Raw genomic sequence first — 25,728 nt, forward strand, 5'->3', positions numbered from 1 at the left:
TTGCTCAAGTCCGTCCCGTATAGACTAAATCACAGTCCCCATTGATGGTGGCCTCCTGGGAGGAGAGACTGCACACCAGCACGTCTGAGAAGACCCCCCGGGGCCACGTCCGTCACAGAGTCTGACGAACACTAAGGACCACTGGGCAGCTGGGGGGCCTAGTCCCGACTGGAACGCTCCGTGTCCCTGCACTGGGGTCCTGGCCTCTCTGGGGCTCCTCATCCCTGCCTAGCAAAGGAGACTGCTGAAGCAGAGAGCGTCTCGAGCTCTTTCCTGGTATTATCTATACTAGCTATATATCACATCATATCACATCACACTTCTGGCCATTGTATATATTATAGACCATTATATGCATATGTTATCATATATAATTTATACATCATATTGTGGATGAAAAAAAGGGTCCTGTGGAAAGTAACTTTACAGGATGATCTGGTCACAGATTCCTAACCGGGCAGGTCACGGTGGATAGTCACAGCCTAGGTATCTAACTTCTTCTTCTTCTTTTTATTTTTTAATTGAACGGATTGGGGCGATACAGGTTTCAGGTGCAAAACTCTACAGTACACGTCTGTCCACCGTACTGTGTGCCCCCCCCCACCCAAGCCACGTCTCCTCCCATCACCATTTATCCCAGGGGTCCCCAAACTACAGCCCGCGGGCCGCATGCGGCCCCCTAAGGCCGTTTATCTGGCCCCCACCGCACTTCCGGAAGGGGCACCTCTTTCATTGGTGGTCAGCGAGAGGAGCATAGTTCCCATTGAAATACTGGTCAGTTTTGTTGATTTAAATTTACTTGTTCTTTATTTTAAATATTGTATTTGTTCCCGTTTTGTTTTTTTACTTTAAAATAAGATATGTGCAGTGTGCATAGGGATTTGTTCATAGTTTTTTTTATAGTCCGGCCCTCCAACAGTCTGAGGGACAGTGAACTGGCCCCCTGTGTAAAAAGTTTGGGGACCCCTGGTTTATCCCCTCTACGCGCTTATAACTTCCGCAGGGAAAGGTGCTAAGGCAGACAGGTCCCTTGTCCTTGTGCATCTAGGTTAGCACACCTTTGAAATACCAGAAACGATACCCCTCAAGGGGGGTATTGACCCTCAAGAGAGCACATCATCTTGTCAGCTATCCTGTAATCCGACCCCCCCACTCCCCCCCACCCCTGCTGTCTCCCACCTCAAGGAGTCCCGCCTTCATTCAAAGGCAGAAAAGCTGCAAAACTGTCCTTCTCTGCCTAAGTCCTCCGTTGGGCTCAGAGCGACTCTTACAACCTTTCCCTACAGGTTTGGACGTCAGCGGGGCAGACAGCGGGGTCACAGAAGGCTTCAGCAGCTGCTCTTTGTGAAATGGGTTTGGCCTTCGAAGCCAAAACAACAGACTAGGTGGTATTAAGGAACCGTCCAAACATCAGGGTCCGGAATGCTGTGACTCGCCTCTTTGGAGCAAGTCAATTAATGACAACCCCCTTGGAGACTCTGATTAAGGAAAACAAAAGAAGTCTTCAGGAATGCACTGGTAAAATTAACTTCACTCCCACGGAAACCTTCTCAGGCAGCGGAAATTAACCCCTTTGCCAACGGCGGGCGGCGGGGGCGAGAGGGCTGTGCAGACCGGGTACAGGTAGCTCGGGAAGAAGTCAGGAGGACGGATTCACCCTCCTCGCATCTTGTAAAGCAGCTGAGGCTCCGGAGAGGAAAAGAGTGGCTCTAGAAGACACAGGTGATCACACTGCCACTCTAAGCTCCTGCAATTAAAACCAAAACCCTACCCATTGCCGGTGAGGCCCAGGGTGGCACAGCCCCAACCTGTATCTTTGGGGCCTCCTTTGGCACTATGTCCGACATCTTCTGACTAGTGAACTCCAGCCCAGCCACCTGTTTTAGCCCTTGCCTCAGGCTGCAGCACCTCACCACCCTCCCTGGCCCAGATAACACCTACTCAGGTCTCAGCTGCGGACACACTTCCTTCCTCCCAGGCTTCTTCCCCACCCCACCCCACCCCCACCCCCGGCACCCTACCTCCACCCTCCTCCATTCACCCACACAGGCGACTCCACCCCGGAGGCCAGGCTCTGTGGGTAGGCGTTTCCAAAGAACTCGCAGGTCTGCCCTTCAGAGCACAATGTCTGAATATTGGGTTAATGTCCTTCCGCTGCCCACCGGACCCTACACTGTGGAGTCCCGCGAGATCCCCCAGGGCTGGTGCCGGGAAAGGTCAGGAGCACCCACCCTGGTCTCCCCCTGCAACCTGCACCTTTGTTCCTGGCTTGCTCCCACGGTGGCCTGCCCCAGAGGCAACCCCCAATCTACAGAGACCGCCCCCCGACCACACATCACCCCAGCCCCACTCGTCTTAGGGGCCCCTGGGTTCTGTGAGAGCGTTGCCGAGTTGAAATCACCCTGCGCCTCTCCTTTCGGTCTCTGAGAGCAGCAGGCGCCCGGCAGAGGGCAGGTGGGACAGAGCCCGCCTCCTGATCCGTGAAGGGCAGGGTTTTACAAGCCCACCATTCCCAGCTTCCTACACGAGACCTTTCTCAATGTTTTCGTCTCAGGGAAAAGAAAAAAAAAATTCTAACATTTCAGATTAATTCAGTTGCAGAGAATCAATACCCTCTGACCACCAGGATTCATGAAAATGCTATGGTAATTCCTTACAAGGAATGTATAGAATAGGACATCAGTTACACGAGGAGCCCCGATTCAGAAATTGCAATCCGGAGTGGAAGGGAGAATCAGAAGCCAGCCCCCAAAAGAACAAAGTCGTATTGTTCCTGCCAAAGCCTGCCGTACAGCCCGTGCCCTTGGCTGTGTTTACAAGAGTCTCAGGCTCACTCAGTCTATTTACTCTTATTTTGTACCAAAGGCCAAAAAAAACGTGATGTGTGGGTCCTATGCCCGTAGTATATTAGGCTCAGCAGACTGACCAGAGGCGGAAGACTGTACCAGTGACTGGTACATTGACAGTAATGCCAAAAGCTAACCCAACAATAGGTCCTTAACTCAGAGTACAGAAGCCCCCCCCCCTTATCTGCAGGGGACACGTTCTTAGACACACACACACACACTCCCGCCAGTGGATGCCTGAAGTCACAGATAGTATCGAACCCTCTATATACTAGGGTTTTTTCCTAGACATACATACCCGTGATAAAGTCGAATTTATAAATTTGACACAGTAGGTGACTAACAGCAACAACAACAAAATAGAACAATTGTAACTATACACTGTAATAAAAGTTACACGAGCGGATGACGTCAGAGTAATGGCGGAGTAGGAAGCGATACCGATAAATCTCCCCCAAAACTCAACAAGACCTTCAACCAGAAACAGAAAAACCTATACTTGGAGCTTCCAGATTCTTCGCAATACACCCAAAGGTATGATTGAGTGAAAAATTGGCTAAATATATAACCAAACCCCGAAGGAAATAGGGAGTAAGAAATGCTCCGCCTTCCTCACTAACCTAAACAGGGCGGCTTTCTCTGGTAACTGTGAATATAGAAACTGAGGCGGGCAAAGGGGGTGAATAGATCCAGACCGCCGCAGCAAAAACGGCCGAACCAGGCTGTGGCTCAGAGATCCAAGCCGAGGAAAATCTGATCCTGTGGCAACCCGGGCAATACAAGCTAACACTTGCGCTAAACCCAAACAAAGAAAGACAAGCGGAGCGGCCATTTTACCCGGTCTCCTGGTCGGTGCGCAGTTAGTGGAAGAGAGATTTCTTCCTAAGCCGCGGAAGTGGGTGCCCGTGTTGCCCCACGGAGAGGCAGGGTCAGAGGCCTTTCTGTGGGCTGAGGGCAGAGTCTCTGGGCAGCCCCAGCGCCCTGGGAAAGCCACGCACGGGAGGGAGTGAGAACTACTTCCAACGGTGGAGATTTTCCGTGCTGGTGAGGGTTTTACTCAGAGGGAACCGCGGCCGGCCTCATATCCTGGTGTGCGCGCGCAGATAAGGAGTGAGCGATTCCTCCGAGTGCTTCCGCAGTGCGCGCCCGTGTTATCGCAGAGAGGGGCAGAGTCAGGGGCCTTTGTGTGGGCCAAAGCGGAATCTCGGGCCGCCCCAGCGCCTTGCAAAAGCCGCACACGGGGACGGAGCGAGACTCAATTCCAACGCTGCAACTTTTCCCTGCGGTTGGGGGTTTCACTCAGAGTGTGTGACTGCTGGCCGGATATCCTGGTTGCAGACAGTGAGTGAAAGTTTCCTCCAAGCGCCCCGGAAGTGGGCGCCCGCTTGTGTTACCGGACAGAGTGGCAGAGCCAGTGGTCTTTGAGTGGGCGGAAAGCCCACCTGATTATGCTAGCAGCTCTGACTGACTGAGCCTTACCCAGAGCCCTGTGCTGAGTGGAAATAGAGTGGGGAGTTGCCAGCAATTTGAGCCTCTTACTATCCAGGCAGAGGCAGCAGCAACCCCATACCTGGACTATCAGGCTACTAATTGAGGAAGGAAAGACTAGGAGAAAGGCTCCAGGAACACGGACTCTCTCACTGTCGGAGCCTATAAATGCTAATGAGCCTCAACTCCCAACGAGAATAAAGCATAATACATGACATTGCCATAGAGACTTATCAACTGCAAACCTCTACCTGAGCGTGCCAAAGGGGCAGAACCCGGGGTACAGAGTCACCGACCAGGAAGAGGGAGAGAAAAGAAAAAGCAAGAAGATAACCTCTCAAAATCAAGAATAATCTGCAGACTTTATAACCTATCCCATTTTATTATATTTGTTCGTTTGTTTCTCTTATCTTCATTCTTGAGACTTTTTTTTCCTCCTCCAATTTGGCCGATTAACTCTCTACCGGTCTTACTCTCTCCTCTCCTTGAACTACACTACCCATAAGTGTTACATCTCCCATTATCATTTCTCTTCTCTTCCTTTCTCTCTATGAGGGTTGCACTCCAAAACCCTTAACTCTTTCTCTCTCTCTCCTTTCTTTTTTCTTCTTTTAGTGGTTCCCTCTTTTTTTCTCTCTCTCTCTTTCTTTTCTCCCTCTATATTACTTTCTTCCTTTCTCCTTTACATCTCTCATTCAAACCTCAATAACAAACAAATTATCTTATCTGGGACTCAAACCTATGTTTGTGGCATTTTGGGGGGTTTTTACTTCATCTTTTTAACTCACTAGCAGTGCTCCCATCCCTGGCTCTCCATATTATCTAGTTCTTGTTCCACTAAATACAATAGTAAGTTTTTAATTTGTCCCCCCATTTTTCCATTTTCCTCTTATTCCTCTCATCATAACTCTTAAAAAACCAACACCTAAAAGCAAATCATTTTATTCTTGACCCAAATTTTTTCCTTATTTGCTTTTTGTGGGTCCATACGCTATTTTTTTTTCTTTTTTCTTTTTTCTTTTTTTTTTTCTTTTCCTTTTTTTTTTTTTTTTTTTTTTTCTTTCTCTCTTTTTTGCCCCTTTATTACTTTTCCCCAATTCAGGCCCTCCATCACAGGCATTGTTTGTTATAACTCACAGTCCACCACAAGATTTTCTCAAGAAAGAGGGGAGAGGAGAGGAGAGGAAAAAAAAGAGGGGGGGAATAATTTCCTTTTTTTAAAAATTTTTATTTTATTTTATTTTTGTTTATTTCATTATTAATTTTTTTAAAAAAAACAACTCTTTTCGATTTGTTATTTTTTTATTTTTTTTTTAACTTTTTATTCTTTATTAAATCTCATTAATACTATCAACAAAACCACCCTCAGATGCCATTAAGGAAGAGAAAATCGAATATCATGGATACAAAAGAAAGAGAGGTAACACAGCTAGATGAGGAAAAATCTATGGAGAAAAAATTTAATATATTGGAAACCTTGGAGCTAAATGACAGAGAATTCAAGATAGAAATCCTAAAAATCCTCCGAGATATACAAGAAAACACAGAAAGGCAATATAGGGAGCTCAGAAAACAACTCCATGAACACAAAGAATATATGTCCAAGGAAATTGAAACTATAAAAACAAATCAAACAGAGATGAAAAACTCAATTAACGAGCTGAAAAACGAAGTAACAAGCTTAGCTAATAGAACAGGTCAGATAGAAGAGAGGATTAGTGAAATAGAAGACAAGCAACTTGAGGCACAACAGAGAGAAGAAGAAAGAGACTCAAAAATTTAAAAAAATGAGATAGCCCTACAAGAATTATCTGACTCCATCAAAAAGAATAACATAAGAATAATAGGTATATCAGAGGGAGAAGAGAGAGAAAATGGAATGGAGAACATACTTAAACAAATAATTGATGAGACTTCCCAAGCCTGTGGAAAGAACTAAAGCCTCAAGTTCAAGAAGCAAACAGAACTCCAAGTTTTCTTAACCCCAACAAACCTACTCCAAGGCATATCATAATGAAATTGACACAAACCAACAGCAAAGAAAAAATTCTCAAGGCAGCCAGGGAAAAGAAGAATACAACATATAAAGGAAGGCCCATTAGATTATCATCAGATTTCTCAGCAGAAACTCTACAAGCTAGAAGAGAGTGGACCCCAATATTTAAAGTCCTGAAAGAGAGGAACTTTCAGCCACGAATACTATACCCATCAAAGCTATCCTTCAAATACGAAGGAGAAATAAAAACATTCACAGATACAGAAAAGATGAGGGAATTTATCATCAGAAAACCCCCACTCCAGGAATTACTAAAGGGAGTTCTCCAATCAGATACAAAGAACAAAAAAAAAACAGAGCCACAAGTAAACGCTCCAAGAAGAACACAATAAAACCAAATTTAAAATGTGACAACAACAAAAAGAAAGAGGGGGAGAAGACGGAGATTAACAGTAGCAAAGGACGATGGAGTGCAAAAGTACTCACAAAATAGTTCGCTACAATGAACAGGGTAGGGACCCTTTTCATTACTCAAAGGTAACCACCATTGAAAAAACCACCACAGAAGCACATGAGATAAAAAAGATAGCAACAGAGGAAAGATGTATGGAATACAACCAAATAAAAACAAAAGATAGAAAAACGAAAGAGAAGGATCAAACAAGACACAAAACTAACAGAAAGCAAGATATAAAATGGCAATAGGGAACTCACAAGTATCAATAATTACACTAAATGTAAATGGATTAAACTCACCAATAAAAAGGCACAGAGTAGCAGAATGGATTAAAAAAGAAAATCCAACTGTATGCTGCCTACAGGAAACTCATCTAAGTAACAAGGATAAAAACAAATTCAAAGTGAAAGGCTGGAAAACAATACTCCAAGCAAATAACATCCAAAAAAAAGCAGGTGTAGCAATACTCATATCGGATAATGCTGACTACAAGACAGGAAAAGTACTTAGAGACAAAAATGGCCATTTCATAATGGCTAAGGGGACACTGAATCAAGAAGACATAACAATTCTTAATATATATGCACCAAACCAAGGAGCACCAAAATATATAAGACAGCTACTTAATGATCTTAAAACAAAAACTGACAAAAATACAATCATACTTGGAGACCTCAATACACCGCTGACGGTTCTAGATCGGTCATCCAAACAGAGAATCAACAAAGACATAGTGGCCTTAAACAAAACACTAGAGCACCTGGATATGATAGACATCTACAGGACATTTCATCCCAAAGTGACTGAGTATACATTTTTCTCCAGTGTACATGGATCATTCTCAAGAATTGACCATATGTTGGGCCACAAAAACAATATCAGCAAATTCAGAAAAATTGAAGTTGTACCAAGCATATTTTCTGATCATAAAGCCTTGAAACTACAATTCAACTGCAAAAAAGAGGAAAAAAGTCCCACAAAAATGTGGAAACTAAACAACATACTTTTAAAAAATGAATGGGTCAAAGAAGAAATAAGTGCAGAGATCAAAAGATATATACAGACTAATGAAAATGACAATACGACATATCAGAATCTATGGGATGCAGCAAAAGCAGTGATAAGAGGGAAGTTCATATCACTTCAGGCATATATGAACAAACAAGAGAGAGCCCAAGTGAACCACTTAACTTCACACCTTAAGGAACTAGAAAAAGAAGAACAAAGACAACCCAAAACCAGCCGAAGAAAGGAGATAATAAAAATCAGAGCAGAAATAAATGAATTGGAGAACAGAAAAACTATAGAAAAAATTAATAGAACAAGGAGCTGGTTCTTTGAAAAGATCAACAAAATTGACAAACCCTTGGCAAGACTTACCAAGGAAAAAAGAGAAAGAACTCATATAAACAAAATCCAAAATGAAAGAGGAGAAATCACCACGGACACCGTAGCTATACAAAGAATTATTGTAGAATACTATGAAAAACTTTATGCCACTAAATTCAACAACCTAGAAGAAATGGATAAATTCCTAGAACAATACAACCTTCCTAGACTGAGTCAAGAAGAAGCAGAAAGCCTAAACAGACCTATCAGTAGAGAAGAAATAGAAAAAACCATTAAAAACCTCCCCAAAAATAAAAGTCCAGGCCCTGATGGCTATACCAGCGAATTTTATCAAACATTCAAAGAAGACTTGGTTCCTATTCTACTCAAAGTCTTCCAAAAAATTGAAGAAGAAGCAATACTTCCAAACACATTTTATGAGGCCAACATAACCCTCATACCAAAACCAGGCAAGGATGGCACAAAAAAAGAAAACTACAGACCAATATCTCTAATGAATACAGATGCTAAAATACTAAACAAAATACTAGCAAATCGAATACAACAACATATTAAAAAAATAATACATCATGATCAAGTGGGATTCATCCCAGAATCTCAAGGATGGTTCAACATACGCAAAACGGTTAACGTAATACACCATATCAACAAAACAAAGAACAAAAACCACATGATCTTATCAATAGACGCAGAAAAGGCTTTCGATAAAATACAACACAATTTTATGTTTAAGACTCTCAACAAAATGGGTATAGAAGGAAAATATCTCAACATGATAAAGGCCATATATGATAAACCATCAGCTAACATCATATTAAATGGCACTAAACTGAAGGCTTTCCCCCTTAAATCAGGAACAAGACAGGGTTGTCCACTCTCTCCACTCTTATTTAATGTGGTACTAGAGGTTCTAGCCAGAGCAATCAGACAAGACAAAGAAATAAAAGGCATCCATATCGGAAAAGAAGAAGTAAAGGTATCACTTTTTGCAGATGATATGATCCTATACATCGAAAACCCCAAAGAATCCACAAAAAGACTACTAGAAACAATAAGCCAATACAGTAAGGTCGCAGGATACAAAATTAACATACAGAAGTCAATAGCCTTTCTATATGCCAACAATGAAACAACTGAGAAGGAACTCAAAAGAATAATCCCCTTCACGATTGCAACAAAAAAAATAAAATACTTAGGAATAAACATAACAAAGAATGTAAAGGACTTATATAATGAAAACTATAAACCATTGTTAAGGGAAATCGAAAAAGATATAATGAGATGGAAGAATATACCTTGTTCTTGGCTAGGAAGAATAAATATAATCAAGATGGCTATATTACCCAAAGCAATATACAAATTTAATGCAATTCCCATCAAAATCCCAATGACATTTTTTAAAGAAATAGAGCAAAAAATCATCAGATTTATATGGAACTATAAAAAACCCCGAATAGCCAAAGCAATCCTAAAGAAAAAGAATGAAGCTGGGGGCATAACAATACCTGACTTCAAACTCTATTATAGGGCCACGACAATCAAAACAGCATGGTATTGGCAGAAAAATAGACACTCAGACCAATGGAACAGAATAGAAAGTCCAGAAATAAAACCACATATATATAGTCAAATAATTTTTGATAAAGGGGCCAACAACACACAATGGAGAAAAGAAAGCCTCTTCAATAAATGGTGCTGGGAAAACTGGAAAGCCACATGCAAAAGAATGAAACTGGACTACAGTCTCTCCCCCTGTACAAAAATTAACTCAAAATGGATCAAAGATCTAAACATAAGACCTGAAACAATTAAGTACATAGAAGAAGACATAGGTACTCAACTCATGGACCTGGGTTTTAAAGAGCATTTTATGAATTTGACTCCAATGGCAAGAGAAGTGAAGGCAAAAATTAATGAATGGGACTACATCAGACTAAGAAGTTTTTGCTCAGCAAGGGAAACTGATAACAAAATAAACAGAAAGCCAACTAAATGGGAAATGATATTTTCAAACAACAGCTCAGATAAGGGCCTAATATCCAAAATATACAAAGAACTCATAAAACTCAACAACAAACAAACAAACAATCCAATAAAAAAATGGGAAGAGGATATGAATAGACACTTCTCCCAGGAAGAAATACAAATGGCCAACAGATATATGAAAAGATGCTCATCTTCTTTAGCTATTAGAGAAATGCAAATCAAAACGGCAATGAGATACCACCTCACACCTGTTCGATTAGCTGTTATTAGCAAGTCAGGTAATAGCAAATGTTGGAGAGGCTGTGGAGAAAAAGGAACCCTCTTACACTGTTGGTGGGAATGTAAAGTAGTACAACCATTATGGAAGAAAGTATGGTGGTTCCTCAAAAAACTGAAAATAGAACTACCTTATGACCCAGCAATCCCTCTACTGGGTATATATCCCCAAAACTCAGAAACATTGATACGTAAAGACACATGCAGCCCCATGTTTATTGCAGCATTGTTCACAGTGGCCAGGACATGGAAACAACCAAAAAGCCCATCAATAGATGACTGGATAAAGAAGATGTGGCACATATACACTATGGAATACTACTCAGCCATAAGAAATGATGACTTCGGAACATTTACAGCAAAATGGTGGGATCTTGATAACATGATACGAAGCGAAATAAGTAAATCAGAAAAAAACAGGAACTGTATTATTCCATACGTAGGTGGGACATAATAGTGAAACTAAGAGACATTGATAAGAGTGTGGTGGTTACGGGGGGGAGGGGGGAATGGGAGAGGGATAGGGGGTGGGAGGGGCACAAAGAAAACAAGATAGAAGGTAACAGAGGATAATCTGACTTTGGGTGGTGGGTATGCAACATAATTGAACGACAAGATAACCTGGACTTGTTATCTTTGAATATATGTATCCTGATTTATTGATGTCACCCCATTAAAAAAATAAAATTATAAAAAAAAAAAAAAAAAAAAAAAAAGTTACACGACTGGCTTCGGGGCCATTATGAAGTAAAATAAGAGTTACATGAACACAAGCCCTTTGATTCTGCTGCAGTCAACCGGATAACCCAGACGGCTACTGAGTGACTGGCGGGCAGGAGGTGTGTGTACACCCGGGCACGCAGGGTGGGCAAAGCGATGACCCCCGTCCGTCCCAGGCGGGACAGAGCGGGATGGCACAGGATTTCATCCTGCGACTCAGAACAGCGGGAAATGTAACACTCATGAATTATTTATTTCTGGTGTTTTGCATTAATATTTCTGGACCACAGTTAACCGCCGGAAACGAAAGCCAAGGAAAGCAAAACTGCGGATAAGGGAGGACCTGCCGTTAACCATCCATCCAAACTGACCATGAATGAAAACCACGAGAAGATACAAGACGTTTAGCACGCAGGCATCGCCTGCTACCTAACCAGAGAGCCCCTTCTGCTTTGGGAACCCCTGCCACGACCCCTGACTGTGAGACTGTACAACCCACATATTCATGATAATGGAGTCTGACTGTTAGAGGAAAAAAAGCTAATCAGCACACGCTTTAAGAAGGCAGAGATGGAGGTTCACTTTTGAAAGGTCCCCACCAATTTATAAAAGTTGGACGCTGAAATTTTTGATCTGTGAATATTTGAAATGTGCTCTCATAGTTCAAGACGTGGTTCTTCTCCCAATCCTCGTATAGAAGCTGCCCCAGTGAAACGCGGCGTTCCCAGACACAGCTGGGTGAGCGCCCGCCTGGACTCTCTCCGCCAAGGAGACCACACAACGTTTGAGATAAACCATCTTTCCTGGTCCTCAAGAGAAAATTAAATTTCGTAACAGAAGAACAAATCCAAACTAGCAAATTCTTCCGTTGAAACAGGATGCGAACATCCTTACGACCCAAATATTAAATTAGAGAATCAATGGAACTTTATGCCAGATCTGTTGTTCAGAACAACTATTTTCTACGAAGAATTCACTGTCAATCACAAACGGATGCTGATCGCCTGCCAGATGTTTCCAAGCGGCCGGGGACGGGGGCTCGGACATGCTTTCCATAAAGAAAGCCACGCTTTTGAGGGTTCTCCTTCAACACCTGATCCTTGGGTGGTCCTGGAAGTACCACACAGTTGACTCATAAAATCAGTTTCTTAAGTGAATAAAAACTAATGCTTAGCCTGACCAGGCGTGGCGCAGTGGATAGAGCGTCGGACTGAGATGCCGAGAACCCAGGTTCGAGACCCCGAGGTTGCCAGCTTGAGCATGGGCTCATCTGGTTTGAGCAAAAGCTCACCAGCTTGGACCCAGGGTTGCTGGCTCGAGCAAGGGGTTGCTCGGTCTGCTGAAGGCCCACAGTCAAGGCACATATGAGAAAGCAATCAATGAACAACTAAGGTGTCACAATGCGCAACGAAAAACTAATGATTGATGCTTCTCATCTCTCCATTCCTGTCTGTCTGTCCCTGTCTATCCCTCTCTCTGACTCTCTCTCTGTCTCTGTTAAAAATAAATTAATTAATTTAAAAAAAACTAATGCTTAAAAATATGTTGTTTTTTGCCTGACCAGGCGGTGGCACAGTGGATAGAGCGTCGGATTGGGATGCAGAGGACCCCGGGTTCGAGACCCCGTGGTCGCCAGCTTGAGCGCGGGCTCATCTGGTTTGAGGAAAAGCCCACCAGCTTGAACCCAAGGTCGTTGGCTCCAGCAAGGGGTTACTCGGTCTGCTGAAGGCCCGCGGTCAAGGCACATATGAGAAAGCAATCAATGAACAACTAAGGTGTTGCAACGCGCAATGAAAAACTAATGATTGATGCTTCTCGCCTCTCTCTGTTCCTGTCTGTCTGTCCCTGTCTATCCCTCTCTCTGACTCACTCTCTGTCTCTGTAAAAAATAAATAAATAAATAAAAATTTAAAAATATATATGTTGTTTTTTAAAAACAAACATGAATTCCACACTGAAGTGTTCAGAGTCCCAGCTCCTTCAATGGCCAGAAGAGAACTTGATGGCATGCGTCCCACCCACCTCCCCAGACTTTGAACAAGGCAATATCGAACCATGCAGGGTGGGCATTGTCTGTTTTCTGCATAAAGATCACAAAAGACAAAGATCCTCTTTGGCGTTCATTACAGACCCTCTTCCCTCTCTATTCTGTCTTCCCATCCCCCAAATAAAGCAGAGCAACAGAAGACAGCTCTCCTGATCTACGTGAATGAGGGGCCCCCCTGAAGCTGTCTCTTTCTCCCAACCACCTGAGCCAGAAACCTTGAACGTGCCTTCCATTCCCCCTCGCCCCTCGTCTGGTCAGCCCATCCTTTCTGGCCCTTTCCTCCATCTGGCCTTTCTGTTCCCGTCGCTACAACCTGACCCACCCGCCCTGCCGGTCATGGGGTCCGGTCCGAAAGCACAGCTCTGGGGAGGGGTCTCCCTGCCATTCACAAACCAGCAGGGCTGAGACTCAAAGGCCTTCTCCCCCAACCCAGTCCCCCAACCAGCTGTCCAGCCTCCCCGGTGACCCCTCTGCAGAAGCAGATTAAGGTTGGTTGAGGCCTCAGGTGCAGAAGAAAATATTGAGCCCCTTAGAAAAAAAAAGAGAGAGAGAGAGACAAGGAAAATAAAAATACATGTTAACCGTATTTTTAAAGAAATAAAAAATATTATGTGCTATTAATGTTAAAACTGCACATCTGAAACCAAACTTGGTGTCATTAGAAAAAAGTGTCAAGTTGGGGTTTTGCGGGGCCCTTCAGAAGTCGGGGCCCAGGGCGCCCGCCCGGTCCACCCGCCGTTAAATCCACCTCTGCTCCTCTGCACTCAGATATTCCACCTCCCCGAACAGATTCTTGCTGTCCTCAGCCCCTGAAATCTTTTTTCTTCTTCATTTTTTCACTCATTCATTCAGCTAGAACTCCCTGAGCACCATCTGTCTGCCAGGCACTGTGCTGAGTGTAGAGACACAACAATAAGCAAAGCCAGGCAGTACTTGTCAATCTCTGGGATCGTAAAATATATTCTTTGTTCTCACAACACCCTTGCCAAGCTAGCTCAGACGTCACCACGGAGCCTTCCTCGCCGGGCAGCGATCGCCTCTTCCTTCCTCGGGCTCCTAACGGGATGCTGGCAGCTTTTGTGGTTTATTGCCCTGTATTTGCCTCAACCTCCTCCTTTAGGTCTTTGTGGGTCCGCAGAGCCCGGGCATGACATTCCGCACCACAGTCCAGTTCATCTTGATGTCAGTCTCTTCTATGGCAGTCTGCAGCCACTTGCAGGTGTTCAGTGATGCTTTTTGTATAAAAATGTGTTGTGTTATTTCTTCTTTCTTCTTTCCTCCTCTTCTTCTTCTCCTTCTTCTCCTTCTTCTTCTTCTTCTTCTTCTTCTTTCTCCTCCTCCTCCTCCTCCTCCTCCCCCTCCTCCTCCTCCTGCTCCTCTTCCTCCTCCTCCTCCTCCTCCTCCTCCTTATCCTTCTTCTTCTTTCTTTTTAATCACAAAGGTTTATTAAGCTATGGCTAAGTAAAAGCCATTGACTTTTGGCTCTGGAATGTGTTTATGGACTTACAAATAAAAGCATCTCATGTTTTAGGAACCTACTTCAAACAAAATAAGCCACAAAGACAGAACTCAGTAAGGGACGCCTCCCCCCACCCCGTGGAGCTCCCCCACAGAGCTCCCCTGTGGCCCGTTTGGACCTCTGTCAGGCGGCCAGGTTGAGTAAGACTCACCCTCTTTTAACTGAGTCCTTAGCCCCTCAGTTAAAATTCACATTTTCAAGCAAGCAGAAAGAACAGATCCTTGGTCCTCATGAAGATGAGTGACCCACTGTGAATACTCAAGAGGTCAAAGCAGCAGGTATTGAAATCACAGTAAAATTTGACAATCGTGGGTTGTAGAATTCAGTACTGACTGGTGACTGTGTACAGATCAGTCTGTTCCCTCCTCTCCTACACTAGGACGTAGTGCTGCTAGTCACAGGCACAGGTACACGCAGACACAAGCACACGCCTAACACTCGGGCGTTCAAACCACAGCATTAAAACAAAAGTGGCCCTGAAGAATACTGGGGCATTTTTTGCAAGGCTAGGATGGCAGGAAGGAGGACGGGGGAAGGAAGCACAAACCTACCATCCTTGAAAAGCTGAAGAATTCTACACAGAAACCATATCCTAAGCTAAGCAGCAAGAACATCTCAGCGGACAGCCTGCAAAAGGAGTTTTTATAGGCTTATAAAAAGCTGGCTTTTCAGACTGAGCTGAGTGGCTCTGGGACAAGGGCCATTTCTCCCTCACACACCCAACCAGAGCACAGCCCTCCCTCGCAGCCAAATTTCGGTCTGTTTGGGTCTAATAAACTCCGCTGGCCTCACCCCACTGACTCTCTGAGACTCCACCCCAGCACAGAGGTGTGCGAGCACCCAGGAGGTGGCAGCGAGACTTGGTATACCAGGGGGCATTTGCTGAGTGGCCTCACACCCAGCACTGGCACCAGGTTAGAACCTGTATCAACCTGGTGAACACCACTCCCCCTCCCAGGTGACTCACTGAGAACCCACCCCGAGCAGCCTGAGTACCGCCAGAGGCTCTCCGAGCAGCCTGAGTACCGCCAGAGGCTCTCCGAGCAGCCTGAGTACCGCCAGAGGCTCTTCGAGCAGCCTGAGTACCACCAGAGGCTCTTCCAGTGACTGAGTACCGCCAGAGGCTCTTCGAGCAGCCTGAGTACCGCCAGAGGCTCTTCGAGCAGCCTGAGTACCGCCAGAGGCCCTCCGAGCAGCCTGAGTACCGCCAGAGGCTCTTCCAGTGACTGAGCCTAACCGGCCACCGGCAGGGGGAATGTGGGTCTTGGGGTGCCTTGGGACTTTCGCTGACCTGCCTCAGGGCCTGGTACCGGTAAAAACCAGCCTTGGTTCTCAGCTTGGTTCTTCCCACACACACGCAGGCCCAGGAGAGGCAGCCACAAACTGTGGATCACCGGTAGCTCCAAACAGGTTGCCAAGGGCCAGTCACATTGGCCTGCACCACAGCCCCTCCCAAGAGGCTCAGAACTGACTGACACACCCAGGGGCCAGGACCTAATACACTTCACAAGCAGCCTGTGCACAGGGAGAGCCCAGCAGGCACCGGACTCTGCCGGGCTGAATTCCGCTCTGCGTGGCCAGCACCTGCACAGCGAGCACCTGCACGCCGCGGTCGGGGTGGAGCCTCACAGCCAGCCAGCTCGAGGGTCGATCCCACGCAGGAGTGGGCCAATGGCCATCAAGACTCAGTTACAACAGGAGGGCCCACATAACCCACACAAGGGACATCCCAGGGGCGCCCAGCTCACGTGTGAAAAAGGGAAAGTACACCACTGGACCCCCACAGGACACCTACTACCTGAGGCCACCCCACAAAGACTGGGAGTCATAACACATTTCTCTAATACAGAGAAACAGACACAAAGAAGCAGCCAGAATGGGGAGACAAAAAAAAAAAAAAAAACAGGCTCCAAAGGAAACAACAAGAGAACTCTCCAGAAAAAGAGCTAAACAAAAGGAAGGCAAGCAATTTGTCAGATACAGAGTTCAACGTCATAGTTACAAGGATGCTCAACAGCATGAAAAAGGATATAAAAACTATTTTAAAAAAAACCCAGCCAGCCTGGCCAGGCGGTGGCGCAGTGGATAGAGCGTCGGACTGGGATGCCGAGGACCCAGGTTCGAGACCCCGAGGTCGCCAGCTTGAGCGCGGGCTCATCTGGCTTGAGCAAAAAAAGCTCATCAGCTTGGACCCAACGTTGCTGGCTCAAGCAAGGAGTTACTCGGTCTGCTGAAGGCCCATGGTCAAGGCACATATGAGAAAGCAATCAATGAACAACTAGGGTGTCGCAACAAAAAACTGATAATTGATGCTTCTCATCTCTCTCCGTTCCTGTCTGTTCGTCCCTATCTATCTCTCTCTCTGACTTTCTCTCTCTGTCCCTGTAAAAAAATAAAAATAAATAAATAAATAAAATACACTATACTATGATAACTGCATAATAAAAATATTTAAAAAAAAAAAAAACCCAGCCAGAGATAAAGAATACAGTATCTGAAATGAAAAATACACTGGAAGGAATAACCAGCAGATTAGATGAAGAAGAGGGTCGAATCAGTAATTCGGAAGACAAGGCAGAAAAAATACCCAATCAGAGCAGCAAAAAGAAAGAAGAATTTTGGAAAATGGGTATAGTTTGAGTGACGTTTGGGACAACATGAAGCGTGACCACATCCGCATTACAGGGTTACCAAAAGGAGAAGAGAGAAAGGGATTGAGAACCTATCTGAAGAAATAATGAGCGAAACTTCCCCAACCTGGAGAAGGAAAAAGACACACAAGTCAGGAAGCGCAGAGAGTCCCTAACAAGACGGAGCCAAAGAGGCCCACACTCAGACACATCATAATTACAAAGGCAGAAGCGAAAGACAAAGAAAGAATCTCAAAAGCAGCAAGAGAAAGACAGTTACTTACAAAGGAACTCCCATAAGACTGCCAGCTGATTTCTCAGCAGAAGCATTTCAGGCCGGAAGAAGTTGGCATGAAATATTCAAAGTGATGAAAACAAGGACCTACAACCAAGAAGACTTTGCCCAGCCAGGCTCTCATTTAAAATTGAAGGAGAAGTAGAGAGCTCTGCAGACAAGAAAAAGCTAACAAGAGTTTGCTACTACGGAGCCAGTGTTACAACAAACAGTGTTGCAAGAAATGTTCAAGGGCCTGCTTAAAGAAGGAGGAGGAGGAGGAGGAGGAGGAGGAGGAGGAGGAGGAGGAGGAGGAGGAGGAGGAGGAGAAGAACAGAGGAACATAGTTAAAAGAATAAAGTGGAAATAAATATGTACCTGTCAATCGAGCGTCATTTTAAATGTACATGGCTGGAATGCTCCAACCAAAAGACACGGGGTTCCTGAATGGATAAGAAAACAAACCCCAGATATATGCTGCCTACAAGAGACCCACATCAGAACAAAAGATAAACAGAGACTAAAAGAAAAGGGATAGAAAAAGATGCTTCATGGAAATGAAAAGAAAACAAAAAAAGCTAGAGCAGCAACAAGACTTATTATATCTGACAAAGTAGACTTTAAAGAAAAGTTACAGTAAGAGACAAAGAAGGACACTACCTAAGGATAAAGGTATCAATCCAACGAGAGGACATAACCCTTGTTAACATTCATGCACCAGCCTAGGAGCACCTAAGCACGTAAAGCAAACCTTGACGGCCATAAAGGGAGAGATTGACAGTAACACACATACGTTTCCATTAAATTAACCTCTTTGCTACACGTTCCAGTTGAAACCAAAATTGAAAAGCAAAAAAAAAAAAAAAAAGTGTCTTCTCACTCTTATCAAACCTAGATACTCCATTCCTACAAATATCTCCAGGCAAAAGAAGTTTGTTTGTTTTTTCTGTATTTCCAAGATGTCCTAGGTTCACATTTTCACTCAAACCTATGCTGCCGACGACATAAAGGAAATCATTCTTCTATAAATGATTTTATTCAAAAGTTCCCGGCAGCATTCATATCAGGCTGCTTTAATAAAGTGTAAATGGAAGTCGAAAGTTTTGAAAATGATTTAAATCGGCAGGTTAGCTAATGCGTCCTCAAGAGAGGAGGTCTGTTCTCTCGTGCTCCCCAGAGTGTGTCCCCAAAGAGCGCCCTCCTGCCTTGTCCGGCCAATTCCTTTCCTTCGCCAACACCAGGAAGGGAGAAATGAAAATGGATAAGGCTGGAGGGGAGGACCCCTCTACTACCCTTCCCAGCGAACCGGCTTTCTGGGCACAAACAATGTGGCACCAGCTTCGACATTAATGGGGGGGGGGGGAGGAGACACGCAAAGGTTTTAAACAACTAGCATATTTGATTCTGCTAACGTTGCAGCCAAAAAAATAATAATAATGTGAGCCAAGTTATAAAGAGTAAGCCTGTTTGTAGATTACAGACAGGGCCCAATTCCCAAACCAAAGAACTAGGCTTTCTGGAGGGCGGTGCCTTGGTGGCAGTTTAATCAAAGACAGATAAATTTTTGAAAGGCTCCCTTTCTATGGGGTTCTTTTTGTCCCACAAGGGTGCTAGATTATACCCTGATCTTAAGTCTGATCTGTGAAATCATACCCCAAGGATATATACTGTAGGCTTTCTTATCAACCGCATTTTACTAAAACGGCACAGGCCTTTATACTCAGTTCTATTTATATATCCAGCAGAAAATTTAGACGTTCGTGGCTAATAAACAGCCTTCCTGACCTCATGAGGCCACTTTGAAATGTTCTCCCCCAGCTTCTCAGGAGGCTGTCACTTCCATCATGAGCGCTGTCTTCCTTCCAGGACTACGCCAGCGTCTGCACACAACACAGATATGTCCAGAATACCCACAGGCTAATCGGTGAAGAGTCTACTTCCAGATTCAAAAATAATCCAACAGTTGCACGTCCAAGGTGATAACTGAGCCAGACAGACAGCGCTGCATTAAACATTCAGCAGCTAGGCACATGGGCCCAGGGCCGGACGGGCCCGCGTGATAACGTGCGTGAGCAGACCACTCTTCTCAGAGACATGTGTGATACAACAGGCCAGTCAGGACTGTTCTGGCCGCAAGCCACCCTCCACAGACAGAACCCAGGTTACCAAGACGCGTCCTCCTGGGGGGCCTTGCTGTCTCTCTCTCTCGTCCTCCGCTTCAGAGAAACGGAGGGGCCCATGAGCCGGACGCCTCTGTTCCTGTCCTCACCCTGCTCTCTTCCCACCCTGGCCCTGCCGGTGACATATAGACCTTGGTGACGTCTCCTTCTTTCTCCCCAGCCTTCCCGTCACTCGCGCTGCCAGTTCATCTCTGGGGGAAACCCCCAAGTGTGTGTGAGGGACCTCAAACTCAACAGAACCAAAATGGAATGCCTGGCTCTCCCTCCAAACCCGCTTCCTGGTTCAGGTGATGGCCCCCTGCAGGCTGGCTGTGACCCCTGCTGGCTCGAGGACTTCTTTGACTCCTCTCTCTCCTCCGCACCCCATCCACCTGGTCTGTGGCCAGGTCACATGGACTCAGATCCTTCCTTGTCCTTCCCCCCACCATTGCCACCAAGCCTCACCTAGGCCCGATTTCTTCTCCCTGAGCATTCTAGAGGTTTTATTTTTTCCAATGGGCTTCTACCTCATGCCTAATCCATCTTAAGGGATGCTAGCATATTAATGTTTTGAGAGAGGGGACTTGTTCTCCAGCACCGGAGGGAGTGGTTTCCTAGGCCAGCTCTGCCACCTCTTCCTGTTGCGACTTTGGGCACGTGACCTAACCTCTCTGCCCCTTCCTCTCCCCGGGTGCACACTGCGGATGACCGAGCCTGCCCCCACAGAGCTGCTGTGAGAGTAAAACCAACGAGCAGGCGCGAGACACCGAGGACAGCCAGCCTCCGGTGTGAGCTGGAATGCCCAGGAGGTGTCTGCTATTATTCCCAGTGAGCAGGGACCCAGGGGTACCAGCCGTACCCTCGGGGGTCCCCCCGCATCCTAGGACACTGCGTCTCCCAGCCTGGCTCTCGGTCTGTCTCCGGCTGACCTTTCGGCTTCAGATTACACGTGCCCACTTGACCTGTATGCACGCCAGGCAAACTGCGGGATGTACCAGGCTCTGAGCACCCCCCCCCCAGGGCACCCACCTCACTCTGCTCTTCTCTCTCTCACATCTCAGCCTCAGGACACTCCGTCCGCCCTCCAGGCCAACCTTAATGCCCCCCGTGGACCCCTAACCCAGATGTGCCCCCACCCACCTGCGCCTTCCTCCGAGCCCAGCACTGGTGTGCCCTTCAGGGCAGGTATCTTTTCTATACCTCTAACTGCAGGCCTGTCATTGTCCCCCCAAACCTGCAGCTCCCGGAAGGTAATATACATTCGTTGTCACTGTATCTACGCCATCCAGCCCTCCGTACTCTGCCGGGGGAGATGGAGTTGTGGGGGGATCAGAAACACGTCCACCTCTGTGCTACGGCCGTGAGGCAAAGTCGAGTCCGAAGGAGAGGCTCCACCGGACCGGAGGGAGGCCTCGTCCTAGTTTCCAGTGACACCCGTACTCACAACGTAAACTGACCTTCTCCGGGAAGGGCTTTCTTTATGAGACCCCGGAAATGAACACTAAGAGGAATGTGATTTGCAGCCCTATCCTAAAATGTCATCATGAAAATCACACCAAAAATGGTCCTCATCTAGCAATACTAGAATAAAAAGACCACTGAGCCCTGTGTGGAGCTGGCTCCGTGTGATCTGCTGCCGGATCTTGACCACCTAGCAATCCCAAAAGAAGCACCTCAGTCCTCGGTGACTGGGGCTTGTTCACAGGTACAACCTCTGGCACGTGAGTCACGACAGAACTGAACATAATGGCAAGATACACAGTCCCTACCCTCAGACTCATGAGGGGTCCCCAAACCTTGAACTCCCCCAAAGAAAGCCACAACAATGCACATTCCCAACAATAGAGTGAGCACCCAATCAACACTGCAGGCAGTGACCTCACCCAGGTAGCTGGGGTCAGGGAGCAGGGGTATTAGTCCGTTCTGTCTCGGAGCAGAGCTGTAATCTGACACCAGGGATTCAGACCTTCCCAGCAGCGGCTCAGAGCAGCAGGGAGCAGCGGCAAAGGGCTCTTTCATTCCCACTTTCCCTTCAGCCCTTCAAGAATCACCCTGCTCCCGGCACCTCTAAGAGAAATATCCTGAAGACATTGGTTTCCAGAACGCCTACCCTGCCGTGGCAATTCGAGTTTGTTTTCCCTCAACTAAAAGATATGCCATGGAAGGTCAAGGGTACTGACTCTTGGGGTGCCTGGTGGTACCCACAAATCCTTAGGCAGATCTGCCCCGACCCTTTTTAACAGGACAAGTCCTAGGAAGCTAACTAGAGTAACCAAGGTTCACTTAGTTGGGTTAATCTAATTTCCCATTTAAATAAGATAACAAGAAAGTAAAATTAAATGTTTAAGTTAGAATGTATTTGACTGTTATGAAACACCAGCTCATTTGATAAAAGGACATAACCCAGTCCATCTAGCCTTCTTATTTCTTATTCTGTTGCTTCTACTGAATAGCGAAGTAACTAAAGAAAAGAAATCACACTCCCGTACCACTCCTCAAAGGCAACAGAAACTTAATACTGCAAGGCTTGGTGCATCCAAGGAAAATGACTCCGGAATTGGTCATACAGGTAAACATCTTCTCACTCATAGAAAAAAAAGAAAAAGAAAAAAAAAAAACGTGAGCCCAGCTCAATGGGTCCCACTTTCCAAAACAAGAGTTGCACAAACAAAAACACACCCTAAGGGCCAGCAGCAGCCTCGTGAACTGTGAAGGTGAAGCACCTGTCACACACACACACACACACACACACACACACACTGCCCTGGACTCTGGGGCCCAATGCATAAACACTGGGCGACGAACTCACAGGCCATTTCAGAGTCCGGCAAGGACAGAATGCGTGTCTCCCTGGCCCTGGCTCTGCCCTGGGAGAGTTAGGGGGTCCACAGCTGCGGTCTTTCCTGGTGGTAAAAAGAACTAATGCACATAGAGGCCCAAAAGGATGGAGATGTTGCCAGATTCAAGTCACATTAACTCTCTCAAGTCACATTGGCCTCTCCCCAAACACCTGAGCTTTAAAAAAACGACTGGTATTGTTGCTTGCACCACTGGGGAAAAGTAAATAAAATGGCCATAAAAGTGTGTGGTGTTTCCTCACCAATGAGCCCACAAGCTAAATGGTTGAGAAAAAAATAATGATAATAATAGAAACTTACTTTTCATAGACCAGCTCCTCATCGATGGAGAAATAGTGGATATTTACTGTGCTTTTTGGTCTATTCCTTAAAGTAGCAAAATATAACCGATCTGAAAGACAAGTTTAAAAGATAGGAGAAAACATATGAGACGTGGGGAAGCTGGAGGTGGTGACAATACACGGAAGATCAACATCGCAAGGGCTACCCATTATTTAAAGACCATTGACACGTGGGATTCTTGCAGAAACCTGATCTCTCCCAGAAAGCGACAGAGACCCAAGGACACAGCAGTCAGACAGGCATGTAGAGGACCTGAGTGAGGGACTCTGGCCCGGTGGGGTGGGGGCAGAGCGCCGCGTCGCCCTGGGTTCAAGCCAGCGGGAGCGCCTGGAAGCCGGGGTACCCGTAGAACTGGAGATGCAAGTTGGGTTCAGAAACCTCCAGCTGCTGCGGGAGGAGAAGAGAGGCGAGCCTTCCCCTGCAGCTCCGGGGACTTCGAGAAGAGGAAGGGAGGAGAGACAGCGGGGTGTGATGGGGGTCGGGAGATGGGGTAGTGTCCAGAACACCGAGGCCAGCAAGAGTAAGATCAAGGCGACCCAAAGGATCCCCGCGGGCAGGACTGCGTGCGGGAGCCTGGCAGAAACGGGTGCTGTCCCACGACCTGCGGGTAGGCCAGCCCACGGAGCTGCAGAGGGAACGAGGGACGGGAGAAAGAGAAGCGGAAGCAGGGGGTCCTGGGGGAGAGGACAGTAGCGAGGGGGGCTGAGCGCGCGCGCGGCAGCTGCAAGACGCTGGGGCCCCGGAGAAGCCGGGGACAGCGGTTGGGACGTAGGGGAGACGAGTGAGGAGTTGGGGCCCGGGGGGGTCGGAGGAGGCGGGGCGGCTGCTCCTCACCTTTCATGAACTCGCAAGCCCCGATTAGTTCCCCTGACTCCGCTGCCATCTTAAGCGAGATGCGCACGGGGGAGGGCTGGGTCGTGGCCAGCTGGGGACACCCGCCCCCGGGGGCTTCCCCCCTGCCCAGGAGCCGGGGAGCTCGCAGTCCGGAACACCGAGCCGGACCGCGAGAGGCAGCAGACGCCGAAGGCGGAGGCAGCTGGGGGGTCAGCGCGCCGGGCGCCCCGGGGACATTCCGTGGGGAGCCCGAGCCCGCTCTGCGCGGGGCGCACACGCCCCAGGCTGTGGCCGCTCCGGCTGGGACCCGGCTGCCGCCGCTGCTCCGCTGCCGCCGCGTCTGGGAAACCAACAGCCGCTCGCACGGCCAGGCAAAGTCTCCTCCCGGCTTCCAGAGTGACCATGGAGGAGCCGACTTCTGGCCCCGATCGCGCCCGTGGCTACTCGTGTGGCAGCGGGCAGGACTCCGGTGCCCCGGGCTGGCAGCGGCGGCCCCGGCTCCTCCTTCACCGCCTCCTTTCAGCAGCAACTCTTCCTCCTCCTCCTCCCCCCCGGGTCCGCCCCCAGACTTTCCTCCCCGCCCTCCCTCTGCCCCTCCACTTTCAGGGCTCCGCGGCCATCCCTTAAAGGGACAGTCGGCTCCTGCCTCCGCACTGCCCGCGCGCGTCACCAGGCGCCCCGCGGGTCACCAAGAGCTGGTTGCTAAGGCTTTGTTGCCTTCCGCCAATTGCTGTGCGGAAAGCTGGGCTCTCGGCCCACAGGAGCTCGGCGCTGCCTACGGACCTAAACTTATCAATGAAACAGTGGCGCCGGGGGCGGGTGCCCGGGTGGCGCTGCGCCCCTGGCTCTCTGCACCTACGCGACCACGTTCTTCTAAACTCTTTCGCGGGCGCGCGCTTACACACACACACACACACACACACACACACACACACTCGCTTCTCGTAGATCTTTCAACCAACCTCCATCCCCCACCTCCGACGGATCTCCATCTGACTAAAAAAATAGGAAAACCGAAGCGCTACCTCCTAGCTCAGAAGATCTCGTACTGGCTTTCTCTGCACATACTGGACTCGGGTGGATCGTGTGCTCTGTGCTCACGGGGGCAAACGTTCCCATCCGGTTCCCCCACCTACTCAGATTTGGGCCACACCGTAAGCGCAGTCATCACAAAAGCCAACCTTTATATTGCTCTGATTCCGCGGGGGCGGGGCGAGGCCACCCGGGGGGGGGGGGGGAGGGGGGAGGGGACGGACCAGAGGGACTGGAGAGAGCCACTTGTCTTCGGGGAGAATTAACAAAAGAATATCTTTCCGTGGTCTCGGCAGAAGCGTGCAAAGCGTGGGTCCGTTCACGGAGGCCCTGGGCTTGTTCCTGAGCAACTTCAATGCCGGGTGTCCCGCGGATGTGTCTAATTAGAGGACAGATTCTTAGATATGAAAATGGCGCTCCAGACCCATCGTCAGAAGAGCATGCGCTCTGACTGTTTTCACCAGAAACAGAAAGGGATTGTCACCCGCCTTGGGATTTGCGGAGGCTCCTTTACCCCTTGGGAGAAAGGGGGCGCACGTGGCAAGAGCCGATTCCGGACTTGGAGGGAGCTCCCTGCGGCCAGCGAGTAAAGCTCGGCACCCTGGCCTTACTTGGCCCCTTAGGCAACTAACTTTGCTGGCTATCCAAGAAGCTAAACAGGCACGGAAAATGATGGACAAACATTGCTACAGCATTCGGAACGTCTCATTATAATCGAACAGGCCCTTTGTAAGATAGTCAAGACAAAAATCTACCCTGACATCCAAATCTTGAAGCTCTAAGGTCAGAATCATATCAATTTAAAGCTGGGAGAGTCACTGAAGAGCACCTCCCACCATCATCCCCAATCTTCACATGAGGAAAAGCTATCTCAAAAGTAAGCTGACCAATAGTCCTCTTTTAGGGAGGACAAT

The 25,728-nt window shown here is 47.3% G+C and overlaps 1 protein-coding gene across 4 annotated transcripts in view; it reads right to left on the bottom strand.

Moving 5' to 3' along the window:
• Positions 1 to 24,935, bottom strand: part of CDC14A (cell division cycle 14A) — a 129,475-nt gene extending 104,540 nt beyond the window's left edge. For 2 of the 4 annotated variants that reach the window (XM_066246747.1, XM_066246745.1), the window contains exons 1-2: positions 24,808 to 24,935; positions 22,907 to 22,997 (exon numbers count right to left, since the gene is read on the bottom strand). In XM_066246747.1, the coding sequence (XP_066102844.1) occupies positions 22,907 to 22,997; positions 24,808 to 24,901 (185 nt within the window). In that variant the 5' untranslated portion in view covers positions 24,902 to 24,935. Of the gene's footprint in view, positions 1 to 15,976; positions 16,054 to 22,906; positions 22,998 to 23,782 lie in introns of those variants that run through there. The other 2 variants (XM_066246746.1, XM_066246748.1) reach the window with 2 other exon arrangements.
• Positions 24,936 to 25,728: the final 793 nt, after the last annotated feature.

The sequence above is a fragment of the Saccopteryx bilineata genome, chromosome 11 (assembly GCF_036850765.1).
Source record: "Saccopteryx bilineata isolate mSacBil1 chromosome 11, mSacBil1_pri_phased_curated, whole genome shotgun sequence".
NCBI classification, from domain to species: domain Eukaryota; kingdom Metazoa; phylum Chordata; class Mammalia; order Chiroptera; family Emballonuridae; genus Saccopteryx; species Saccopteryx bilineata.